This window comes from Eulemur rufifrons, chromosome 1, assembly GCF_041146395.1.
Source record: "Eulemur rufifrons isolate Redbay chromosome 1, OSU_ERuf_1, whole genome shotgun sequence".
In the NCBI taxonomy this organism is placed as follows: Eukaryota; Metazoa; Chordata; class Mammalia; order Primates; family Lemuridae; genus Eulemur; species Eulemur rufifrons.
In genome coordinates, this window is record NC_090983.1 from 97,635,047 (window position 1) to 97,657,904 (window position 22,858).

General features: G+C 38.4%; 1 protein-coding gene across 2 annotated transcripts in view; it reads left to right on the forward strand.

Moving 5' to 3' along the window:
- The first annotated feature begins 7,596 nt into the window (after nt 1-7,596).
- Nucleotides 7,597-22,858, forward strand: part of CNTNAP5 (contactin associated protein family member 5) — a 770,280-nt gene continuing 755,018 nt past the window's right edge. For both annotated transcript variants that reach the window (XM_069473762.1, XM_069473772.1), the window contains exon 1: nt 7,597-7,678. In XM_069473762.1, the coding sequence (XP_069329863.1) occupies nt 7,597-7,678 (82 nt within the window). The remainder of the gene's footprint in view (nt 7,679-22,858) is intronic.

The window sequence follows — 22,858 nt, forward strand, 5'->3', positions numbered from 1 at the left end:
TTTCTGTTTGCCCATTTTTTGAACTTTCCTTGTATTGATCCAGTGTTGGGGAATCAGAGAACTGGTGAAACTGCAGGTGACTATAGAGAGAGAGAGGGGAGAGAGTCAGAAAGAGAGAATGGGAGAACAAAAGTATGAGAGAGATAGAGAGAGACAGAAAGAGAGAGAATATTATTAAGTAAATGGGGAAAAATGTTTAAAAAATGATAAAAGTAAAATTTCTGTGGGAGTTATTTATAGTATTTCCAGCAGACTGTCCATAAAAGAAATGTACAGTCAAAATGTCTATATCACTAACCCAGAAAATATTATTTTTCTAAATTGCACAGTTTTAAATGATAAAAAATTCTAAATTTTGCATTGGAAGAGGCAGGTGGAATATTTATTTTTAATAACAATAAAATAACTAAGATAATAAATTTTATTCAATATTTTTATGACAAACTTATTATTCTAGGTCTTGTGTGATTTCTTAATTTAAGACATACTATCAGAGAAATAAGAAAAAATTTAAAATAAGTCATCAATGGTTTTGTCTTTTGATTTTGACACTTTCTCCTACATCCTCTCTCTACCGTCCCTCAGCTAAACAATGATTCAACAACTTACAAAGTTTCCCATACTGCTGCTTCAAATCTACTCTGCATTTTTTTTTCCTTCTGACTAGTCAACACACCCCCTGCTGGCTCTAGGCTAACATTCTTTCCACCTTATTAAAAATGCCAATAAAAAGCAAATTATAGATGTTTTTACAGTGTTTTCTATGCTGATTTAAATGCAAAAGGGATAAAAAGACATAAGCACTAAGAATTAGGTTAGACAATGAAATAATCTGAATCAGCTTTTTCTTTTTCCAAATCATTTCCTAAAAATATACATTCAGAGAATATTATAGCTTTGTAGAAGAGTTTTCATACTGGTGGCTATGACACATCCTTAGGTTTAGATGTCAGCCTGACTTACTTAAAGATCAGGTGTGCATCTGTGACAGAATAGATACCTGCTGTTCTTCATTAACTTTCCTTAACAAACTGAGTAATAGCACATTGGCTGTAAAGACAGCTATTTCCTGAGAGACCAAAGCAGAACATTGGTAACCCTAAAGAGAGGTTTTTTTTTTTTTTTTTGATAGAAGTCAAACTGTCTGTCATAGTTGAGCTCAAACGAGTAGATTAAATACACACACACACACAAAAAACACACAAGATTTAGTCTAGTTATTTCATTTGTGAGCATTTTTGGCACTAAGAAATGGCATGATAAACCAAGATTCTGCAATTAGAAAGCACAGGTTTGAATACTTGCACTTATAGTTAATATCTTTGTGCTTTAGACAATGTTACTTAAATTTCAGAAGTCTCAATATACTTATATGCCAATAATACTGACTTTAGAATTTTGCCATGAATTCTAAAAGAGAAAACAATCAAAATGCCTACTGCAGGTTTATATTTAATAAATATAGTTTTATATTCCTCTAGAAAACCTAACAGTTTTGCAGTCAAGGAAGAAGTTGGAATTAGCTGTTGGTCAGGAAAGCAATAATGTCTGCCACTTTGATGAAACTCATTACTTATATTGTATATGTCATCTTCCAATTTAGAAATTGTGGGGAGTAGGAGAACCTTGAAGATAAGACCAGGTCATTGATCACATCTATTTAACCAAAAGCAAATGATATAAGACTAGGCTTGTTGCTCAGTAAGTTAATGTTGGTTGCCTGAATTATTAGGATTATTTTGAGTAATGAATTATGCATGTTTCCCTTAGAATGAGTAATCTTTTTAGATGTTTGCCTTTATTTTTACTCCCAGGATAATTTGACAAATAAAATGCATCCGAAATCCAGTGGTTATGGAGTAAATAAATTTTTTTCTTTACATAGCATTTTTAGCTTGTGTCTTGTTAAATGTATGATTCTACTGCATATGCACAAATACTAAAGCCAGAAGTTATCATAATTCACAATTTACAAGTACGGAAATTTATTCTCCAAGAGACCAAGTTATATACTCCAGGTCTCATACTAGTAAGCTGCAAAGCCAAGACAAATACTTAGAATTTCTGATCCTAAGCTCAGAACTCTTTACATTAAACTATTCCAAATGGTTTTCTCCTGAAACATAATATTAATATATATAACAAACGACTTCTTGGTGATTATAGGCAGGAGTTTCTTTAGAGAGAGACAGAAATAGGTGAGAAGACAGATCCTTTTGGACATATGTTTCTGGATGTGGCATGGCTGGGTTTGTGAAAATGTAATTATACAGATAACTTAGGCTTTGAACTCTCTCCCCAAAATAAATTTAAATACGTGAGAAATATATGGCTAGAAAAATTAACTACCAGGATATTATCCCAAATTGCATTTCCATTGGTTTTTCATATAGTTGACATCTTGATTCCCAAAGTAAATTAGGATAGATGTCCTGAGAGGAGCCTCTGCATTCTGGAGCAAGGAGTGGATCAGGAATGATCATAATCTATGAAAAAGCTGACAAGGTCCTTTCATATCTAACATTAATCAGACATCGGACATTGCTTGAAAACTTACAGTGTATGCTGAAGACTCAAAGTTAAATGTTCGTCAAGAAACTACCCTTGAGGAACTACTCAGAGTTAGGGAAACAGATATGTGAACAGAAACATTATATAATAATCAATAGAGATCTCAAAAGAGAGTTGTTAGCTGAGCTTGGATTTGAAAATTTGCCAGCGGAAAGGAAAAGAATAAAGAAAGAACAGTATGTGCAAACAGTATTATGCCAGGCAAAGGTATTCAAATGGCTGCTCTTTTGGCAGGAGTTGATGATAGCAAATGACTAGTTTTGATGTCGATGATAGATGTTGTGTTGACAAGACTGAATCTGAGTAAGAAGTAGAAGACAGAAGAAGTAGGGAGAGGCTAAAGTGGGTTTTCCTCAACATGTGGCTGAAGTCCGTGGGTCTTAATCTGAACATCCACTCTTCTACTAAAGTAGAATTCTGCCTTCATGATCCAAGGCTTGACTTTCCTGTTAAGGCAAATACAACTGACTTGACTTGATATGGGTAACAAGCTTCATAGCCAACAGTGACTCTAATCCCATTCCCTCAAAGAGACAAAGAACTGATTCATTATGCAATGGCAACTTTTCTTTCCCAAAGGAAGCAATTTTTGTCAATTTAAAAACTCCTTTAGCACTTGTAATTTGAGACATTTGGCAAATAATCACATGCTAATTCACATCATTTGTTAATTTAACTTTTTTAATGTATTCACATCTCATTTTCCTAAATAATTTCTGGCTCTAGGAGCAGAGATTTTTTTTCTACTTCCCATACCCTGTAGCATGTTACAGTCCATATACCATAAAGAAGGAAACAAGAATGGAGAAAAAGCAAATGAAAACATAAATAAAAGAAAGGATAAAAAGAAAAATAATTAACTCAATTTTCTGCCACATCAATATTTTGAAAAATTCTACTTTGAAGATATGGGTTGCAACAGAAATTATCCTTCAATCATTACAACAAACAATATGTGAAGTCAAAATAATCTATAAGTAATGATATTCAAAACAGAGTAGCCTACTGTGATTATATGTGGACTTTTTTCTAATACATCCCAGGTATTCATATGTTATAGTGACTTTTACCTATAAACTTTCTAAGGATAAAAGAAATAGGGTGAAATGTTTTCATTTTCAGTGCCCTATGGGTTGGGGACAGTAACTCTGTGTGATTTTTAACAGGTCAATATCTTTCTTCTCTTAGGATCCCATCAATAAAATGGAGATGACCGAACATGCTTCTATATGCCTCACAGAAGAATTACAAAATCAATGAGGCAAACCACTTGTTGAATATTTGAATGCTATGGTTCCATTTGATGAGTGATTCTTTCCCTTCTGTTCCATTAAGGGGAAAGAGGTGGAAGTGCTCAAGGGAAAATCAAAGTGACAAGGAAACATAATCTGGAATCCATTTCGTTTCTTTTTTTTTTTTTTTTTTTTTGATTTCAGATATAAGTTTGGCATGAGAGGACATCTAGATTTATCATTTTTAAAATATAGACATTTTAGCGTTTCAATTACCCATTTTCCCCCATTCCCTATTAGTGTTTAACCTGCTCTATCTATGCAGAAATTTTAAGCCGCTTCAAAAAAAAAAAAAAAAGTGCTCTGCAAATATGAGTTATGTGGAGCAAGATGGGAAGGAAAGAGATTATTCAGCTTCTATTTCACCATTTTAAAAGTGAATTTATCAGACTAAAAGCTTTATAAAATAATTTCAATAGGTAAATATCAATCTGGCTGAAAACTGTTTTAATAGTGATTAATATTCTACTGCTAATAAAAACTTGCTGGCAAAATGCCCCCAGAAGATGGCATTGTTTACACTATTGTCTGAGTGGAACAGCTGTTTACCCCTTACTACATTCAGAGCTGCAGTATTCTTACTAAAATGTTAACAAATCTCAGACAAATGTCTGCCATTTAAAGCTCAAAGTTGTTCTGCGAACAGGTGTGTTTAAGAAAGAGAAAAAAGCTACAACTGTAAATAGAACTTTAAATTAGGCCCAATTTATATACTATACACTGGATCTGCATATGGACATCTAAACACAAGGTTCCAATATTTACTAATAACTTGAATATCATTCACACTTTGGGGGCTTCATGGAAACAAATTTCCCTGATTGCCTTTTAATATTAATTTCAAGCACATTTTACTGGCCCAGATGATTCATTTTAAATCATTCTGCCAGAAAATGAAGCCAACATCTTTTATAATTTTTCAAATATTTTATTTAACTAAACATTTTTTAGATATATAAGATAGGATGATTTAGCAGAATATTAAGCTCATTGACTAAAGACCTGTGTTCTCTGGCTATCATTTCTCTATTTGTAAAAAGAGAGGTCTTGAAATATTGGCAGGGATGTGGAGCTAAGGGAAATCTCACACTGCTAGCAGGGGGAGGAGAGGTGTGAATTGGTACCACCATTTTATAGAATAACTGGCAATACCTAGTAAAGCTAAAAATAAGCATTTCCAATGATCCAGAAATTCTATTCCTAAATACATGTGAGAAAAATCTAAGAGATAGGTACAAGATTGCATTTTTTTAGGGAAAAATAACCAACAATCCTAGACACAATCTATAGATTCCTAAAGAGAAGAATTCATTAGTAAATTTTAGCATATTCATAAAATGAAATGCAACACAATAGTTAAAATGAAAGAACTAGGATTTCATGTATCTAAATGCATAAATTTCAAAAATATAACATTAAGCAAATTGCAGAGTACAAAATGAAACAGTATGATACCACTGGTTAAAGACAAAGCAATACTACATATTATTTATGGTTGTAGATATGTGTAGTAAAATTATAAAAAAGATTATGTATTAGAATGATATACACCAAGTTGATAAAGTGTTTACTTGTAGGTATGGTAAGAGATAAGTGGGATCAGACAAAAATGTGAAAGGGGATTAAATTATATATGTAATATTTTATTTCTTTTAAAAATATCTAAGTGTTTACATACACTTAGAACATACAAAGCTGGATAATGGTTCAGCATGCTTCTTCCAGAAGTTCGTGAGTAAACTGGACAGATAGGTGTATTTCAACTTGGAATCCTCAAAGGCTAAAGGCTGGGTAGCAGCTCCTCTGAAAGCCCAAGCAGCTGGACTTTGAACCTCAATAGAGGTAAGCTGCCAATAGGTAAGCTCCTTAAGTCACCTCCACTTTGATACTTTGAGATTTGCCATCTTATGGGTGTGGCCTCCCTCCCACAACTAAAGCTTTTGCTGGTGAGGTCTTCCAGTTGTCCAAGAATCTAGTAACTTACATAATTATTTTTCTGCTAGAAGCTTAGAGAAAAGATGGTCATTTACTTACAAGTGATGGGACCCTCAGAATTCTTTCTTCTTTAGTAAAGTAATGGGGTCACCAATCTATTTGTCATTCAATTATCTTTTGGTATTCCAAGGATGAGTCTAGCTCTAACCAAAACCAAAAGCTTAACCTCAGTATTCATGCAGAAGCTGCCTGAAACCTAGCTCAATCTGCTGTAGCTGTGCAGCCGGCAGCTGAAGACCAAGGGTTGTCAGGAATCTATAGCGTAAAATAAGCCTGTATAATTGCTGCTGCAGGGGGGTGGGGAGGTGGGTAGAGAGGGAGAGGGAGACATCAACTTCCTCCGAAGTGGGTAGAGTCTATCAGCCCTAACTTCATTGTGAGCTTCACAGAGGAGAAATCATTGTGGTCCCTCATTTTGTTAAGGTTTGACAGCTTTCTGACAGCTTCCAATAAAAACAAAATAAGTTGATTTATGGTAAAGCAGGAGAGTCCCCAGATATATACTAGAAGCCAAAAACAACAGCAAGGTTTGCAATAAGGAACCTCCAGGAAGAAACCAAAACCACTCTTTTTCAATTTAAATCCCTCCAGAGGAGCCCTGGGATTTTGAATCTCGAGCCAACCCGGGCTTCACCCTGACTCCCATCACTACCACACCCATTTCTCTCCTCTCTCGATCTCTCTGGGCGCCAGGGAACCACCTGGGCTCCTGAGCCCAAAGCACCAAGCGTCTTGCAGTACTTGGCCCAAGCAAGGAGCCAGCAGCGGGGAGGGAGAAACGGATGTAAAGGCCAGTGCGAGGACGAGCGATGGAAGTGGGGCGCGGGAGTCTGGAAGCAGGGGAGCGCACACGTATGTTAAATCGCTAAAGCAGACATCCCAATAATATCAAGACCCATCAGCCTTCCCTATTAGGGAACGAACGCAGGGGAAATTAAACAGCGTAATTCAAGCCCTATTTCTCCCTCCCCTCCAGAGGAGGGGGGATGCATCTCACTAGCTCATTATAAAGCTTTCCATGGGAGATTCCCTCTTCCTAATGCATTCTGTCTTGCAACTCCTTTTAGCATCCTTTCAGCAGCGTTCTTCGAAAATCTGGTTTAAATTTTAATACCTCTACTCCATATGGGGGGAAGGGAGGAGACGGATTGAGAGAGAGAGAGAGAGAGAGAGAGAGAGAGGTTTGCTCTCCCTTTCCGTTTCCCTGCCAGGTAGCCGGAGCGCACCGCAGAGGCTAGGCTGCCGCCGAGGAAAGGCGCCGGAGCGAGGCAAAGACCCGCCCAGGCCGCTCTTATAGGGGAGCGGGGGGCGGGCCTGGCCGGGGGCGGCGCCGCGCGGCCGGCTCGCCTATAAGGAGCTGTCCGCCACCCTGGTGCTGATTCCAGCTCTCGCGCCTGACGAGCTGGGTTCGGCTGTCCACCGAGCTCGGCGCCCGTCCTTGTAATCGGGTTTGGATTTGCACCTCCAAGGAGGGAGGAAGAGGAAGAAGAGGCGGGCGAGGAAGGCGCGTTCAGCGAGCGGCTGTCGCGGGGACTGTAGCCTGAGCCGCAGCTCCGGAGAAGCCCCCGCCACGGTTTCTGTGGAGCGCCTGGGCGCGGGATGGAGTGACAGAGCGAGTGCCTCTCCGAAGGGGGGTGGGAGGGGGTCAGGCGGTGCACAGGAGAGAAAGAGAGAAGAAGCGGCTGCCGGCGCCTGCGAATTTGGGATTCGACTGGGAGGGACCGCTCACTCTGGGGAAATGGATTCTGTACCACGGCTGACCAGCGTTTTGACTTTGCTGTTCTCTGGCTTGTGGCATTTAGGATTAACAGCGACGAATTGTGAGTACCAGGAGCTGGGGGCGGGTAGGTGAGGTGGGGAATGGTAGCATTCAGAAAGGCAACTGTCCAAGCGTTCTCAATTGTATCTTCTCTGGGTAGAGGAAAATGGAAAAAAAAAAAAAATGCTGATCAGTGTGGTTCCATCACTCCTACCATCTCAAAAGTTAGCAGAGCTCAGATGATCCAGCCCTGCTGGATTTCCTGCCTTTATCTCGGAATCGCAAAGTTCCGGGAGAAGGAAAGGTTCTCTTCTCTTAACCTGTCTGCTAGCTCCACGATCTATGCCTGCCTGATCTCAGCCAGGGCTTTTCCCGAGAAGGGCCCGGGGTTCAGATAATATGTTCTGGGAGCTGAGCTTCCAGGGACAGAGCTGCTCCCAGCCACCGTGCTGGTGACAGCAGCTCATCTCCAAATGCGGTGCCTCGGATTTGCAGTATGCCTAGCGCCCCACAGTACGTGGCTTTGCGCTCTGCCCTAGGCAGAAGGCTCCAGTTGGGGTATCTTGCAACCAATGGGCACCGGTTTAACAGGATTCGGAATTTTGGCCTAAGAGTCATAGCCCAATGTAGTCAACCACAAGATCAATGGCTGCCCCTTTTACAAGAGGAAGAGCTTCAGTGCATACTCCACCCCCAAAATCTTTGTGCCAACGAACAGAACACATAATGAGTATGCACTAAGTGTACGCTCTGTCGTCCAGGCTCTAACCTCCGCAAGTGCAGGGCATTTAATTTAATAGGCAGGAAAGCTGGACACCCGGTGATCCACCACCTGCACTTTGTATTTAAAGAATCCAGTTTGTCAAACTTGAATAAATCTCTGGAGCCATCAGAGGTTCAAGCTCAACGGCTCAGATGCCTCTCTAGGCAGAGGAAGGGAAGTTTTTCCAGCTCTGGGAACTCCTAAATGAGAAAGAATGCAATTAAGCCATCTGTGTTGTTTCCAAAGATGCTTTATCAAGGTCCCTCAAGTTTCTAGGCTTGCTCCCCTGTCCCCTGTCCCTGTCATGAACCTCAGAAATGTTACCCATATTGCAAACAGTTTTATTTCATTTTTTGTAATCTGCACTATCGCTGTTAGAGAAAGATGGAGAGACTACTTACAACTTAGGAGTGTTTCTACCTTATTCCCCACTAACTTAGGTCCAAGAGGATCTTGAATATCTCTTCCCAGAGTTATACCTCAAGGGATGACAATTAAACAAATGTTATGTACTTAAAACAATCCAAAACAGAGCCAGTGTTTTTATCTGTTATCAGAAGTTTTGGAGATCCAGTATTTATACTGACTGGTTATGCCTTATAAAGATTTTATTAAAGTTTGCATTCTAAAGGATGGCTGAAGAGGTCAGCCTCTCTAAGGGAGGATCCAAGAGGCCTAAGATTAGAAATTATTTCAAGTTATATATAGGGGAAGGTAAGAATCTTATATATGAATTTTTTTCTTTTTCTTCTTCTCCTTCTCCTCCTGCTCCTTCTGTGAAATTGTTCCCATGGTGCTGTAGAAAGAGATCTAAGCGGTTAGGAGGAAGTTAGACACGGTGCTGAGCTGGTTTCTCTACTTTCTAGAACACTAGAGGTCAGTATAGTCCTAATGATGCAAAGGTGTTGCAGCAAACTAGCTGTGTTTTCCCTGTAGCACATTTACCTAGCTGAGGAGAATGAGTACTTTAAAGGAGCCACAAAGGTGCGGGTGACGAATAAAAGTTAAATGGAAATAGAATGGTTTGGGCTTCCTCATGTAGCATGTTTACCTAAGACAGGAAAAAAAATTAACATGGCATTTTCTGTGAATTAATTGAATTATGGTTAACATATTTTAATAATCCTCATAAAACATAAATGACATGGATTTAAGACTCATGCTTATCATTACTGGTGCAATAATAAAGCTAACTCTGAACATTTCAAATGAAACTTTGTGATAAGGAGCTTTAGTATTTCATAAGTGGCAGTTTAATTTCCCCTTTCCAATCAACATTTCAATTTAATACATGCTGCTTGCTAAATATTAGGGGTCAATGTTCTTAAAGAATAATCATAAATGTTTATTATGCTGTGGAAAATGTATTAATTCAGTGAATAAAAGGATAGCAACAGAAAATTACATCTGAACACAGTACCTATTGGTGGTCTTCAAAACCTATGATGCAGAACCTCTAAGAAAGCATTAACATTCCACAATTCCTCCAGGCTTCTACTGACCACACTCTTTATTCATTAAATATAAGGCTTGGGTTTACTATTTATCTATAATATGCATTTATATGCGTACATCGAGTAATAGCAATTTCCTTTCAAACAGTAATTTTTTAAGTTATTTGGAAAAATTTTTCAAGATTATTTTTTCTATATTTTGAAATAATATCTCATGTCATTTACAATGGTAGCCTTGAAAATGGATTATTGACCCAAGATGTCCCATGGTATGTAGTTAAATCTGTGGACTTTGTTCAGGCATAAATAACTTTCAATTGTTTTTATTCTTCTTATAATAATTTGTTGTTGTGATGGATTTGTGTATGTGTGCGTACATTTAATTTTTTCATAATCTGACCAAAACTTGGGCTTTTATCTCCAAGGGAAAAATGAATGCTTACCCAACTATAGACTTTGTAAGTTCCTAGTTAAACAAAATTAAAATAAAGACAGGTTAGAAGGGCCAGCTACAGTACAGATATCATGAATCTGTGCAGAGAACAAAATTAACTACCTGTAATAAAAACTCCAGAAATTCACCCATTCCAGATTTTTAGGGTATTAAATAGCTACAGCTCTTCCTTTGGGTTTACCCTGGGGGCATTAGTTAATTTCAAATGCAGATATAATAGGGCAGTGTTAAATGAAAAATCATTTTACATATAATATCAACTCATTTGACACAAGGAGAAGCGATGTGACTTGATAGTTGGTTAAAGTGAAACCAGGAGTTATAAGAGCTAAGGAGTTCTAGTCTTAGTTTGGCCACAGCTTTCAAATAGCTGTCAGGTTATTCAACCTTCCAGGGCTCACAGGCTTTAGTATAAAACAGTAATTGAGGTATGTATCTAGTCCAAAACAGAACGGCTAAATATCTTACTGAGGAGATTCTTAAAATATTGGGCATATTGAAAGACTATTACAATGGCAGAACTTACATTCAGAAGATCATAAGAATTTGTGAGACATATATGAGGTCACTATTCACTTTATTGTTAAAAATAAACGTATGTTACATGATTTTAAAGAGCCTTAATTTTGACCAATAAATCACTTTGAATGATCTCCAAGCACCTTATCTAAGTTTGTTGCTACATATTAGGTTCACACAGATATAGCTTTTAGAGAGGAATCAAAAACTCTGTATTCTCGTCCTTTCATCACATGCAGAATTTCATCTGAGATATATGAAGATGTCAATCATATTCATAGGCTCTTCACATAAAGAGACGCATAATACCTTGAGTTATCTGAAGCATATGTACAAACCCAATCAATAGGTGATATTATAAATAAACAAAGAACAGGCTGATGTTTTTCAGTGGGAAACTTTCTGTGGCATTTACAGTCAGCAGAAGTAAAGGAAACAGAACACTATAATGTTCATTTGGAAGAGTCCTAATGATCCTTTGTTGAATTGGCTCATCTTTGACAGTATATAGGACCTCTCTTCCCTTTCTCTTCATGTTGCCTCCCATCTCCAAACTAGACTGGTATTTCCACAGTTGGCAAATGTAAACTAGACATGAACTTAGTAATTTCCACACAAGAGTCAAAAATTATGAGAACATTAGTTTCCATGTGACTAACTTCACTTTCTCCCCCCTTTATTCTTGTTCTAATGAATTACTGTCTTCTACACTGCAATTTTTGTTTTTCTCTGCTCCTCTGCACAATATCATTTGCTTTCTTTATTGGGTCCCAGTTTCCCTTTACTGAATTGCTTCACTTTTTAGTGTCTGTTTGTTACAAAAATAAAGTAAGGTGATACCATTTAAAATGTTCCTAAAACCTTTAGGTGGTGATTCAAAGTCTTTGAGATATGGTCTGTCCACTGAAATATGGCCTGTATATACAATGGTAATTATTGTCATGAAATAGGAAGATGGGAAAAGGGTCGAGCGACCTAAAAGGCCAGAGAACAATAACAATTCACTCAATAGGACTTTATTGAGAAGTTGCAATGTACTCATTTGCAGCCAATAATGACATTTTTAATTCATAAGGGACACTGTCTTCATTTGTCAAAACTGCTACTTTCTGGCTGGTGACCTTGTAAAGGTTACTTACTTATCCTGATGATCTTGGTGTATTAAATGAAGGAAATGGATCAAATTATTATTATTAAAGTCTTATTGATTTGTAATGTATTTTTGTCTTTAACTACTGATGTTGTCTATTGGTCATTCCATTTGGAAATTTCCGGGAAGATTGTACTCTAAAATTTTAAAGCAATTATAATTAGAATAACAACAAAGGAAGGTTTTAATTCCTACCAGCCTCTATGCACTTTATGTCTCTCACTTCCTATACCATGTTCACATAATTTAGCAAGGCAGCACAACCAGGTAGACTTACAGATCCAGTTTACAGAGGAGTAAATTCAAGATTAATAGAAGTAAATGAGTTTCCCAAGATCACAAAGCTAAGCAGTGAAAAAATCTGAATCTGAACCTACATCTATCTATCTTCAAAGAACACACTCTTTGCAAGATAAGAAATTTATTCCAATGCATTAATTTAGACACTGTGTATAAGCATCTGTGGAAATTTGATATGGGTTAATTCCGTAGCTCTAGCCATAGCAAAAGGCATGGGTGTAGCAGTTCCCACCAGAGACAACTCCTGATTTATACCTTAAAAACATTTGGTATCTAGATTCGATGCAAGATGCTAAACATCACGATAACCAAAGATAAGAGGCCTCATACCTGGATAAGCACCTGATGCTTTACTTTTATGAATTTTGATTTAAAAACTTGAAAAGGGAAGGATACAGCCTTGATGAAGACTTATGAATCCCTCTCCCACATACACAAACTCATAACAATACCATGAAAGGCACCTCTGTTGACATCACGACTGGTAAGTTTATGGATGTAAGACCAAGGAATATTAATTAAATAGCAGCTATGGGTTCTTTGTCCCAGCACAGCACTGGGCCTGATCTGGCTCTGACAAATACCCTAAACCTCATCTCCACCACTCCTCCCACACAACTTTATGAAACTCCTTCACATTGCACAAACAAGCTCTGTCGTCTCACGTCTCCTTTGCGTTTATTTGCATAGGCTGTCTGCTTGGTCTAGAATTGCTTTTCCTATTTTTTATCTTCCCTTATTTTCTCCCAACTATACACAGAGAGAGAGAGAGAGAGAGAGAGAGAGAGACAGGCTCAAACATTTTCCCAAGGCTGTATCAAGTACTCCTATCAATTACATTTCTATAGTAAGCCCTTCTTAAAATTCTTCTCTCCCCAAATAGGATGCAAAGTTCTCTGATAATTATCTTTTATTTGAATGTCTGTATTCAAGGCCTAAAACATTGGCCAATGAATGGGTGAGAGAATAAATGAATGGTTTCCTACTAAGAAGTTTTTATTTCTAAACTAAAATTCTCCTATTGCTCTGTTAGAGTCTTATTTTTAAATTATGTTCTATGTTTATTTTTTAAATGAATAAGTAATATTAATTACTGTTTTGAAAGTGCCAAGAAGTTGTTAGGTGTTTAAATGAAAGAGCATAAATTCATACTTGACTGGCAGCTGAAGAATGGGCTGCTGTACCCGTACAACCTTGCACATTTCCATGATCGCTTTGCTGAGATGTTCCTATTTATGTGTCATGTGACCACTTGTTTTTGAAGAGAAGGCCTCTTCATCTATCTGACCTCAGTATCAAGTTGGAGCTAATTTTATTAACTTACTTTATGCAATTTTAATGAGTATTTCCTATATAATCTAAAAATACATAATTACATTGATATAAAATTATTTTTCATAGCCAAGGGTTCAGTATAAAAAGGAAAAGGTTAGATTTAGTACTAAATTACTGGAAAGATCTTTTTTTTGTTGTTGTTGTTGTTATTGCAAACCTAAAACATTACCCTGACAACATGCCATCCTTTTAGACTATGGTCAGGAGAAGATCTAAGTATTAATAGTTTGTGTGTTACTCATTTGGAAACTTACTGAAGAAATAAGTCCCAACTACAAGTTCTCATTTCCAAACTCAAGCGTTTCTATAAAGCTGAAGAAATAACAATAAATAAGAAGATATATTCCGTGACCTCAAGGAACTTTGAATACTGGAAAGCCACAAGGAAATAAACCTTTAATCATGTCAGAGTGATAAATGCTATAATGAAGGTGAGCACGGTATGCAATTTAAGGCAGAAAATGAACATCTCAAATTAGCTGGGGCATTAAGGTATAATCTTTGAGGAAAACGAAACTTCAGCTAAGGCTTAAACAAAGTCAGACTTTCCTAGCTACAGAAATAGGGGGCAGTTATTACCTGGTATAGGGACAGAAGAAGAAATTAGAGAAGTAGGTAAGCGTTGAAGTCTTTTATTTTTATTTTTAAAGCTACAGAGATTCATTGAAAGTTTTTATAAATCTAATTATCATTATCATATTTCTGCTTTAAAAAAATCACTCTGTCAGGGATAGACTGAAATAGGCAAAGATTGATGGTAAGAAAACCAGTTAAGAGATGATTACAATAACTGAGGTGGTAATAAGTAAGGACCTAAAGAAAGATGTTGCAGAATCTGCAAAGGTTATACAACATCAGAAAGAAAATAACAGCCAAGTAAATTTAAGACATAGGGATGTATGATGTAGTAAACTCACAGAAGGTGCAGATTTGCGGTTAAAATGTATTCTATAGCTGCTTCCATTGTTTTTGACAAATGAGAGCGATAGATGGTAGAATAGGTACTCAGTTCTCTGAAATGAAGTTCTTCTCTGGGAATAACCAAACGACCATATTCTCAGTATAGTATATTTCATATTTGCATGACATCGTATAGCACATGCTGTCTGTATCCATCATCCTGATGCATCTTCTAGTCTGTAAATTATGCTGGTTTTTGTCAGCAGAGTGAGAACTAGTCATTAAGAAATGTGTAATTAAACCTCAACATCCCAGTTCTCATTCCCCCTCTGACAGGGGGGTAAAGCAGGGATCATTACTACTACCAGTGGATGCGCAGTGGAAAGAGAAATAAGGAGAAGCTGGGTGTGCCTCGTTGATTTGCTATCATTGATAATTGATTTGCTGGCATAAATTCCATGTCTCTACATGTCTCATTGCTTTTGTGCATATTCTTGGGGGTTGATTAATGCCATCTGTTCCCTGGATCAGCTGAATTGATTGAGTTTTAAAGGATGACAACAGTAATGTTGAAGATAGAAAGAAAGTGAAGGGAGATGCCAAAACACTGCTTGTGGCTTATATTATTTTTAACTATCCACCTTTGGAAGCAGAAATATCCTTCTGAAGACAACCCAAAGCAAATAGCAGTCTAAAGAAATTTGCCTAACAGACTGATGTTTTGTAAGTGTTAGCACAGGCCACTATTTGCTGGATATGTATGTTCAGTCTTACCTCTCTTTCCCTCCTTCTGTTCCTCTCCAGTGCTGCCTTGAAAAACTACGTGTGTGCAGTTGCCAAATGTGAAACTTCCCAACAAGGCCTATTACTAGAGCAGACCTAACCTGGATCTGCCACCCACAAGGCCCTCGGAAAAGCCCACTTTATTCCAATGCCTCCACCCATCTGTCCCCAACCCACTCTTCTGCCAACTCCATTAATCCCCTAAATCTGTAAATATGAGTAAGTGAATCTTCTAATTCATAGACATAAGCTTTAAGACACAGAGCCCCAATGAGAGAAAGCATAGGGATGCAAATCTATACTGAACTGTACTTGACTGAGAGAAACAGACCCTTTCCAGCAGAAAACGTGTAAAAGGTATAGTGCTGGGTGTCTGGAAGAGGGAAAGAGAACGTTTTGAGTTGGGAAAAGGCAAAGAATAAGAATGTCCTAGATGTCCAAGGCAAGTATTGCCAAATCCCTGCTTTGCTCAGGCTGACCCCCCCTCTCACATGTTACAAGGCTGAAAGTGCAGCAGATGGGCCCCTGGGAGGGGGAAAAGGACAGCACAGAGGGTGCACGTCACACAGGTCTAAATTGATTTAATTCTCACTCAGCAAATGTTTCCTATGGAAACTCACATGCACCTTACAGAGTCAATGCAAGTATAACATGAGTGACTCTGCATAAAACACACAAGGTATGGGCATCCAATAATTATACCTGCTGTTATAATTATTAATGAATCTCAACATGGATTTTCTCATAATCACTTATAATAGAAAGTAGGGCAAGGACAGCTACATTTCCATTTTCAAACGAAGACAGAATGGCCCACTTCCCCTTCATCTGGGTTATCAGAGAGCTGAGTGATTGCCAGGACAAGAGAAACTCATTCTCCTTTTCACTCCTGTGCCAAAGCACCTGTGGGCAGAATCCACTTCCCCTGACAGAGAAATATGATGGTTCCAGATTCCTCAGTGGGTTCCTGAGCTAGATTATGGTGTGATCACTACTTCCGGGCCTTGCCAGTGAATTGTCTTGCTGAGAAACTAGAAGAGTGGGGGAAAGAGCCTCATCCTCTGTAGGGAGCATGAACTCTCCAGAAAACTGAACAGGCCCATGGAGAAGATGTCAGCATGTTGGGAAAAGGACCTCAAACAGACCTTTATAAGTCAGTGAGCCTGGGCAGGGGACATAGGACGTGTTCTCAGTTCCTGGAGGCCACCATTCCCAGGAGATTCGGGCAAATGGAGGCAGAATTGGAAAACTCTGGACAGCCGTATTGCCCTTCTGTGTACTGCTGAAGCCTGTTTTTTGGTGAATAAACAACAGAAATGTTCTTTACTTGTTAATTTAGGGTTACAGATCAGATGCTGGTACCATAATTGATGGGCTACAAAGACTTATTCCACCTCCACATGCCTCATTCATTCATTCATTTCACCAATATTTATGAAATTCCTAGTGTCCCCCCATTTCCCTGTACAGTCGTGGAGCCTTTCGTCCATGACAGAACAGTCGATGGGAAGAAGAGGTAGGATTGTCATCCCCACAGCTCCGGAGAAAACAACAAAGGTGACGGTGCTGCTTCCAATCATGGCACTGAGGCCCCCATCACCAGTTTAGTCTTGCCCAATGTATTAAGCATCTTTTTCTCTTCCCTAAATTTTTTGTTCTGCTTCCTTATCTTCAACATTCTTTTCCTTTGCTCCAATTTGCCTTCCTTCTGATGCTCTTTCCTTTTTTCTCTCTCAGCTTCCCTCTTCCCCATGTTCCTCTACTCTTTCTCTCGTTCTTTCCCCCTTTCTGTCTCTCCTTTCTATTCCACTTTTCTCACTCTGCCGGTTTCAATTAACTTTTACTAAATGACTTGTTTTTACATTTTATGGCCCAAGCTAATGCTTTACAAACTTTTCCACTAAAGTGCTGCTCACCAGAAAATAAGAGTGCATGGGAACCCAGGGGATTCTGAGAGCTCAGCTTCAAATGGCCACTGAAGCATGTAATTTCCTGAATTTTATCTTAAACACTCAGGCACATTTGCACTCAGCTTCATAGTATATCCATGTTTATATTATGATAAAAAATATTTCCCCAAAATCACCAATTAAAGTTGATGAGCCAAGTTTATTAATTTAACCCATGGCAGAGGGCTGCATACACATAGGGGCACAGGCTTAAGTATTTTGGCTCTTTCTCCCTATTTATACTTTCCAGGATTCAACTTCACTGTCTCTCCCCTCATCTCAGAACAGCAGGTCGCTTCATTTCCCATCATCAACTATTACTGATCTGTGAGCTTCAGATTATGATTAATCAATAATGGAAAGTAAGTGGACTTATCAATTCACAAGAGGGAGGGACATCCACATGCCTGCTTCACGCAGAGAAACGGAGCTTTCTGGAGTGGCTGGGAGTAAGCTGAGTCCCCAGCCCACCCCAGGTCTGTGCTGCCCCCCACTGTGGTCACCTGGGAGTGTGCTGCCATATCCACGAGTTTTACCTTTGAGTGATTGAGCTCTGTCAGGTTACAGGATTGGGGTCAACGAGGGCAGATGCTTTCTGATTGGAGACAGGCTGAAACTACCAGGATATTAAAAGATTAATGCCTCTCATTCTACAACAATCAGGAACATTTTGACACAATCAAAAGAAATGAAAACAGCAGATTGGAATGTTGAAACATTGGAGATTAGAGATAAAGTTAAGTAATGTATTTCTTCCTTGGCAGGATTTCAAACCTACATCCTGTGCTAAGATTGGTATTTGATGAGATTTCATTCTATTCATTACCGCAGTTCTATGGAAGAGTTGTTCTTCTCCCCATTCTAGAGCACGGACGTATTGGCTTGGATGGTATGGTAATGTACCCAACATAAAACAACTAGTGGGTGGTCACACTGGGATTTTTAATCCGTTTTTCCTTGACTCTGAATCTTATACTTTTTAAAACTTTATCTATGGTTCCTTCAAACTTAACACAAAGACTGAACTATTCTTAAACCTAAGGAGATAGTTATCCTTGCAGAAACAGTTCTTCTGCCTGATCCAGGGTAAGAAAAGCCTTATGTGTCTAAACTCACAGATTCTGCCCCAATGTGCAGGCCACCTTATTCTAACATTAAAGATGGTCCCTTCTCCATGTCTAGCAGTCGCTATGGCAACCTGTTCTTGTAAGGATGACCATTTATAAAAGTTGGTTGCATTACTCATTAAAGGCTTCCATCAGCTTTTCGTGGCCAGGCACTATGTCTATCATTAGTGGCCTTGTGGATTCCATGATCCGTGCCCACTATGAGTGGGGTCTGTTCCTGTTTTGTGCTCACTAGAGACCCTCCTCACTAAGTGCAATATCTTCATCACTACATCATACTCTTAGGAGCCCTGCATCCCTAGAATTTGTTAGATGGGTGTTAAATTTTCTAATTCTGCACTCCTATATTCATTGGAGCATTATTCACAATCACCAGTGCATGAAAACAACCTAAGTGTTTATCAACACAGATAAATGGATAAAGAATATGTAGTATATAAACACAGTAGGATACTATTCAGCCTTGAAAAAGAAGGAAATGCTGTCATTTGCAACAACATAGATGAATCTAGAGAATATTATCCTGAGTGAAATAAGCTAGGCATAGAAAGAAAAAACTGCACAATCTCACTTGTATGTAGAATCTAAAAAAGTCAAACTTATAGAATCAGAAAGTAGAATGGTTGCTGCCAGGGGAGGGAGGTGCACGGAGAGAATATGGAGAAGTTGGTCGGAGCGTACAGAGTTTCAGTCAAACAGGAGGAATACATTCCGGAGATCTAGTATACAGCAAAGTGACTATACTTAACAGTAATGTGTTGTATACTTGAAAATTGAGAAGAGAGTATGTTTTAAATGTTTTCCCTAAAAAAAGTGGTAAGTATGTGAGGTGATGGATATTCCACCTAGTTTTCAATCATTTTACAATGCTTGCATATATAAAAACATTACATTGTACTGTCAAAAATGTATACAATTTCTATTTGCCAAATAAATAAGTACATACATAATAGAATTTGGTGCTAATTGTAAAAAACATATCCCTGGTACTTACCTCGCAGTTTCAAACAGGGCAACAATTAGATAGCATTTAGATATGTTCTCTGACTTCAGGATGCAAAATTTACCCAGAATCTGTCCTGTAACATTTTCTCACCCAACTGGGATAGAGGGAGGGGCAGATTTGACAAGCGTATTCTTCACCAATGACTAGGTGCAATGAGGGGCCCTTGCCTTCCCTACCAGCCTCAGGGTTTCTACTTGGTAGAGGACTAGTGCTTGTACCAACTTGCTTTTATCATCAGTTGTATGGAAATCCAGGTCTATAAATTCTTTGCTTTATTCTCAAAATCTCGTGAGTTTGTTCCTACCACCTAGGCTATTGCTTGCCTTAGTTGTGAGGTCTGTCTTTGTGTCTGCTGTGTCTTCTATTTCAACAATTGTCTTGACTCAGTGAACTTTCCTGTTTAGGTTTAGAGAGGTTAGAGAGGCTAAGTTAACTCGCCCCATGTCCAGTGCCCTACCATCTTGCCTCTTTTCCTCTATCAGTGGCTGCTATGAAGAAAAGACATGCAGTATTCTGAAGTTTTTCACAGCAAGGCAATTAATAAGTGTAGTGTTCTAGATCTCAAAGAGAATTAATATTTTAAGGCAGCGGTGCCCGACCTTTTTGGCAGCAGGCACCAGGGACTGGTTTCGTGGAAGACAATTTTTCCATGATGGAGGCGAGAGAGGAGAGGAGGGTGGGGGTGTCAGAGATGGAACTCAGGCAGTGACGTGAGGGATGGGGAGTGGCAGTGGCCTCACCCACCGCTCACCTGCTGTGCGGACCTGGTTCCTACGTTTCACGGAAGACAATTTTTCCCTGACCGGGAGTGGCATGCAGAGCTCTGTGGCTCAGGAAATGGGGACTGCAGTTTTTAGGAATAAGGCCTTAAATATTTAAACTTAAATATTTTGAAAGCAGACACTTTTGGTTTCCTAAATGAAATCATAGATAGAATTTTAATGTGTAAAATAAGTTACAAAGAGAGTTGTTTTGGAGAAAAGAGAAAGGGAACCAGAATCCCAGCGCTAAGCCTGTTCTTCTCTCTGCTTCTTCATGGAGGCACGTTTGAAGACCTCTGCCTCATTCTTCATCGCAGGAATCTCTAAATTTATAATTTTATGCAAAAGTGATTAGGCATAAGAAGGTTTTGAGGGAAATTGGAGATGGCATCCTTTGTCAGTCTCGGCCAATGCCTCACTGGTGTGGTGGCAAGGACACACTCGGTGCACACCACTGTGTCTGCTTGTATTGGCCAATGACCTGATGTCCAGGTAATTAAATATTTTAAATCTTACCATTGACCTAAATCACACTAAATAAACAGGTACCTATGTTTAGCCCATTGTAAATCTGATCTTGCTACTGTTGTATATGAGTGTCAGGTTAGAGGATCATGATCTTATTGGCATTTACTGATGTGAAAAGATAATAGCTTGTCAAAAAATTGTCTCCTCAACTTGATCTCCTTAGTTTGTAGCCAATAACTGTTTTTATTTTTAATAAATTCTCTTCTGAAGGACCTTGAATTATCTGCCTGCATCCCAGACATTCCCTTGGGACCTCCTCAAAAGAAGGGATCTCATGTTAGCTGTGATTAAATTGCCCGTGTAGAGCACAGTAAATGGCAAAGTGACTGCTTGATAAAGTAAACTGTCGCACAGACAGCTTCGGTGAAGCCCAAGCACAGGCAGCAAGCCCAGACGTGGCACAGCACAGGAGTGAACCCGAGTCCTGGCCTCAGTGCAGAGCCCCTCCATGGCCTCCTGCCTCTGTCTCCAAGCTCGGCCAAAAACATGGACTTTTGGTCTCTAACAGTGAGGCCCTCCCAGTGCCCCCTAATGTTAACTCACATGAGTAGAAGTGATGAAATTATACTTACAAAATAAAATTATTGCCTACCTGGATTCAGTCTTGGTTTCTGATTCTGGTTAGGCTATTCATTTTAATCAAAGCCTTGAGTGTTTACTTAGAGTACTGTCCATCAGAAAACCTTTGTGTATATATCTACACTCTTCCCCTAGAACCCCCACGAACTCCAAATGCCCCTGCTGTGTATTTGTAGTGGAATTTAATATAATACATAATTTAATATAATACATAATTTAATAATTTATTAGTAATATAGCATATTTAATACATTATTTAAAATAATTTAATAATTTCAAATAGTATATACACACATATATGCATACATTCACAATTCTAAATGATTTAGTATTAGTTTGCTTTCATGGTTAATATACCCTGTAGAATTGTACATGTGCATATCCTCTATGTAAACCACTTGTTCTGGTGACTGTCAAGATTTATTACTCCTCAAGGTCAATATTGACTTGGGTGTCACCTTTGTGAATATTTACCTCTCTAGATAATGAATTGAAATGGTCTTTTGGATGGAAATTAATATCCATTTATTTTCTGGAATCAAATTGTTGGGAGGTGTGCAGACACACTCACCGTGGCTGCTGTTTCAGGGTGGCGTTCGATAAGCGTCCTTTGCATTCTGATTTACTGTGGTTATTTTTATAGCTCTTCCACATGGTTCTTTTGCCTAACAGACAGAATGTGAACTTCAAATATATTCAGCTTGACATTTCAGTAACATAATCAGGAGATAGTGATATTTGAGCATATGGATAGTAAGTACACATTGGATTAATGAGCACCTTGGCCTTGGAATTTATTTAGGCCAAGATACTATTACCTGAGAAACACAACGCTCCTTCAACAATGATACAATTAATGAAGAACGCAGGAAGAAACATAACATTATAAAGTATTTCCTTTGGTTTTGAAGTATTGACTCACTGTTTTGATATAACCTTACAGCATGTCATGTGTCTTGGAAATGTATGTCTCACTGTGTGTGCCTCTGTTTGTGAGTGTATGTATGTGTGTATTTGCAACAGTATTTACTTCTATATTAGTGCAAAGCAGCACTGCATGTTTTTGGAAGACATTTTTGTTACACATCTTTTGATATGTTAAATCAGGTTGAAATTCTTTCTAAAATTGTGAGTCTACAACAGAAATATTTCCTGCTGTTCTTGTCATCACTGTTGCATCAATTTTGGGTACAGAGTCACAATGTACATACTGAGTAATGTTCAGGTTTAAAAAGATCTGATAAGATGTTTAAATAGAAGTATAATGGTGAAAGTTGTTGTATGCTGTTATGTGTGCATGGAATGCATATATGCTTTTCTGTACAAATATTCACATGCGTTGCGTTCTTGCTTTTGTCCTTTACAAACAAGATGTATTAGTTTAGCTGTCATCTCAGCAAATCCTTTCTAGATGTTAATGGTTTGATAAAAGACCTGGACTTAAGAAAGAATATCATAATTAAGCACAGACTGTGGCTTAGTAGTCAAGGGAATAAACCACTGTGAAAATTCATTAGTAAAGTTAATCCAAAAAACATCTGAGCAAGTGAAACAAAATCAATTCAAGGAGAGAATGTATAATTCTATTGATGTTCTCACCCTTGTTGATACATTGTTTGGAGTAAAGATTTCT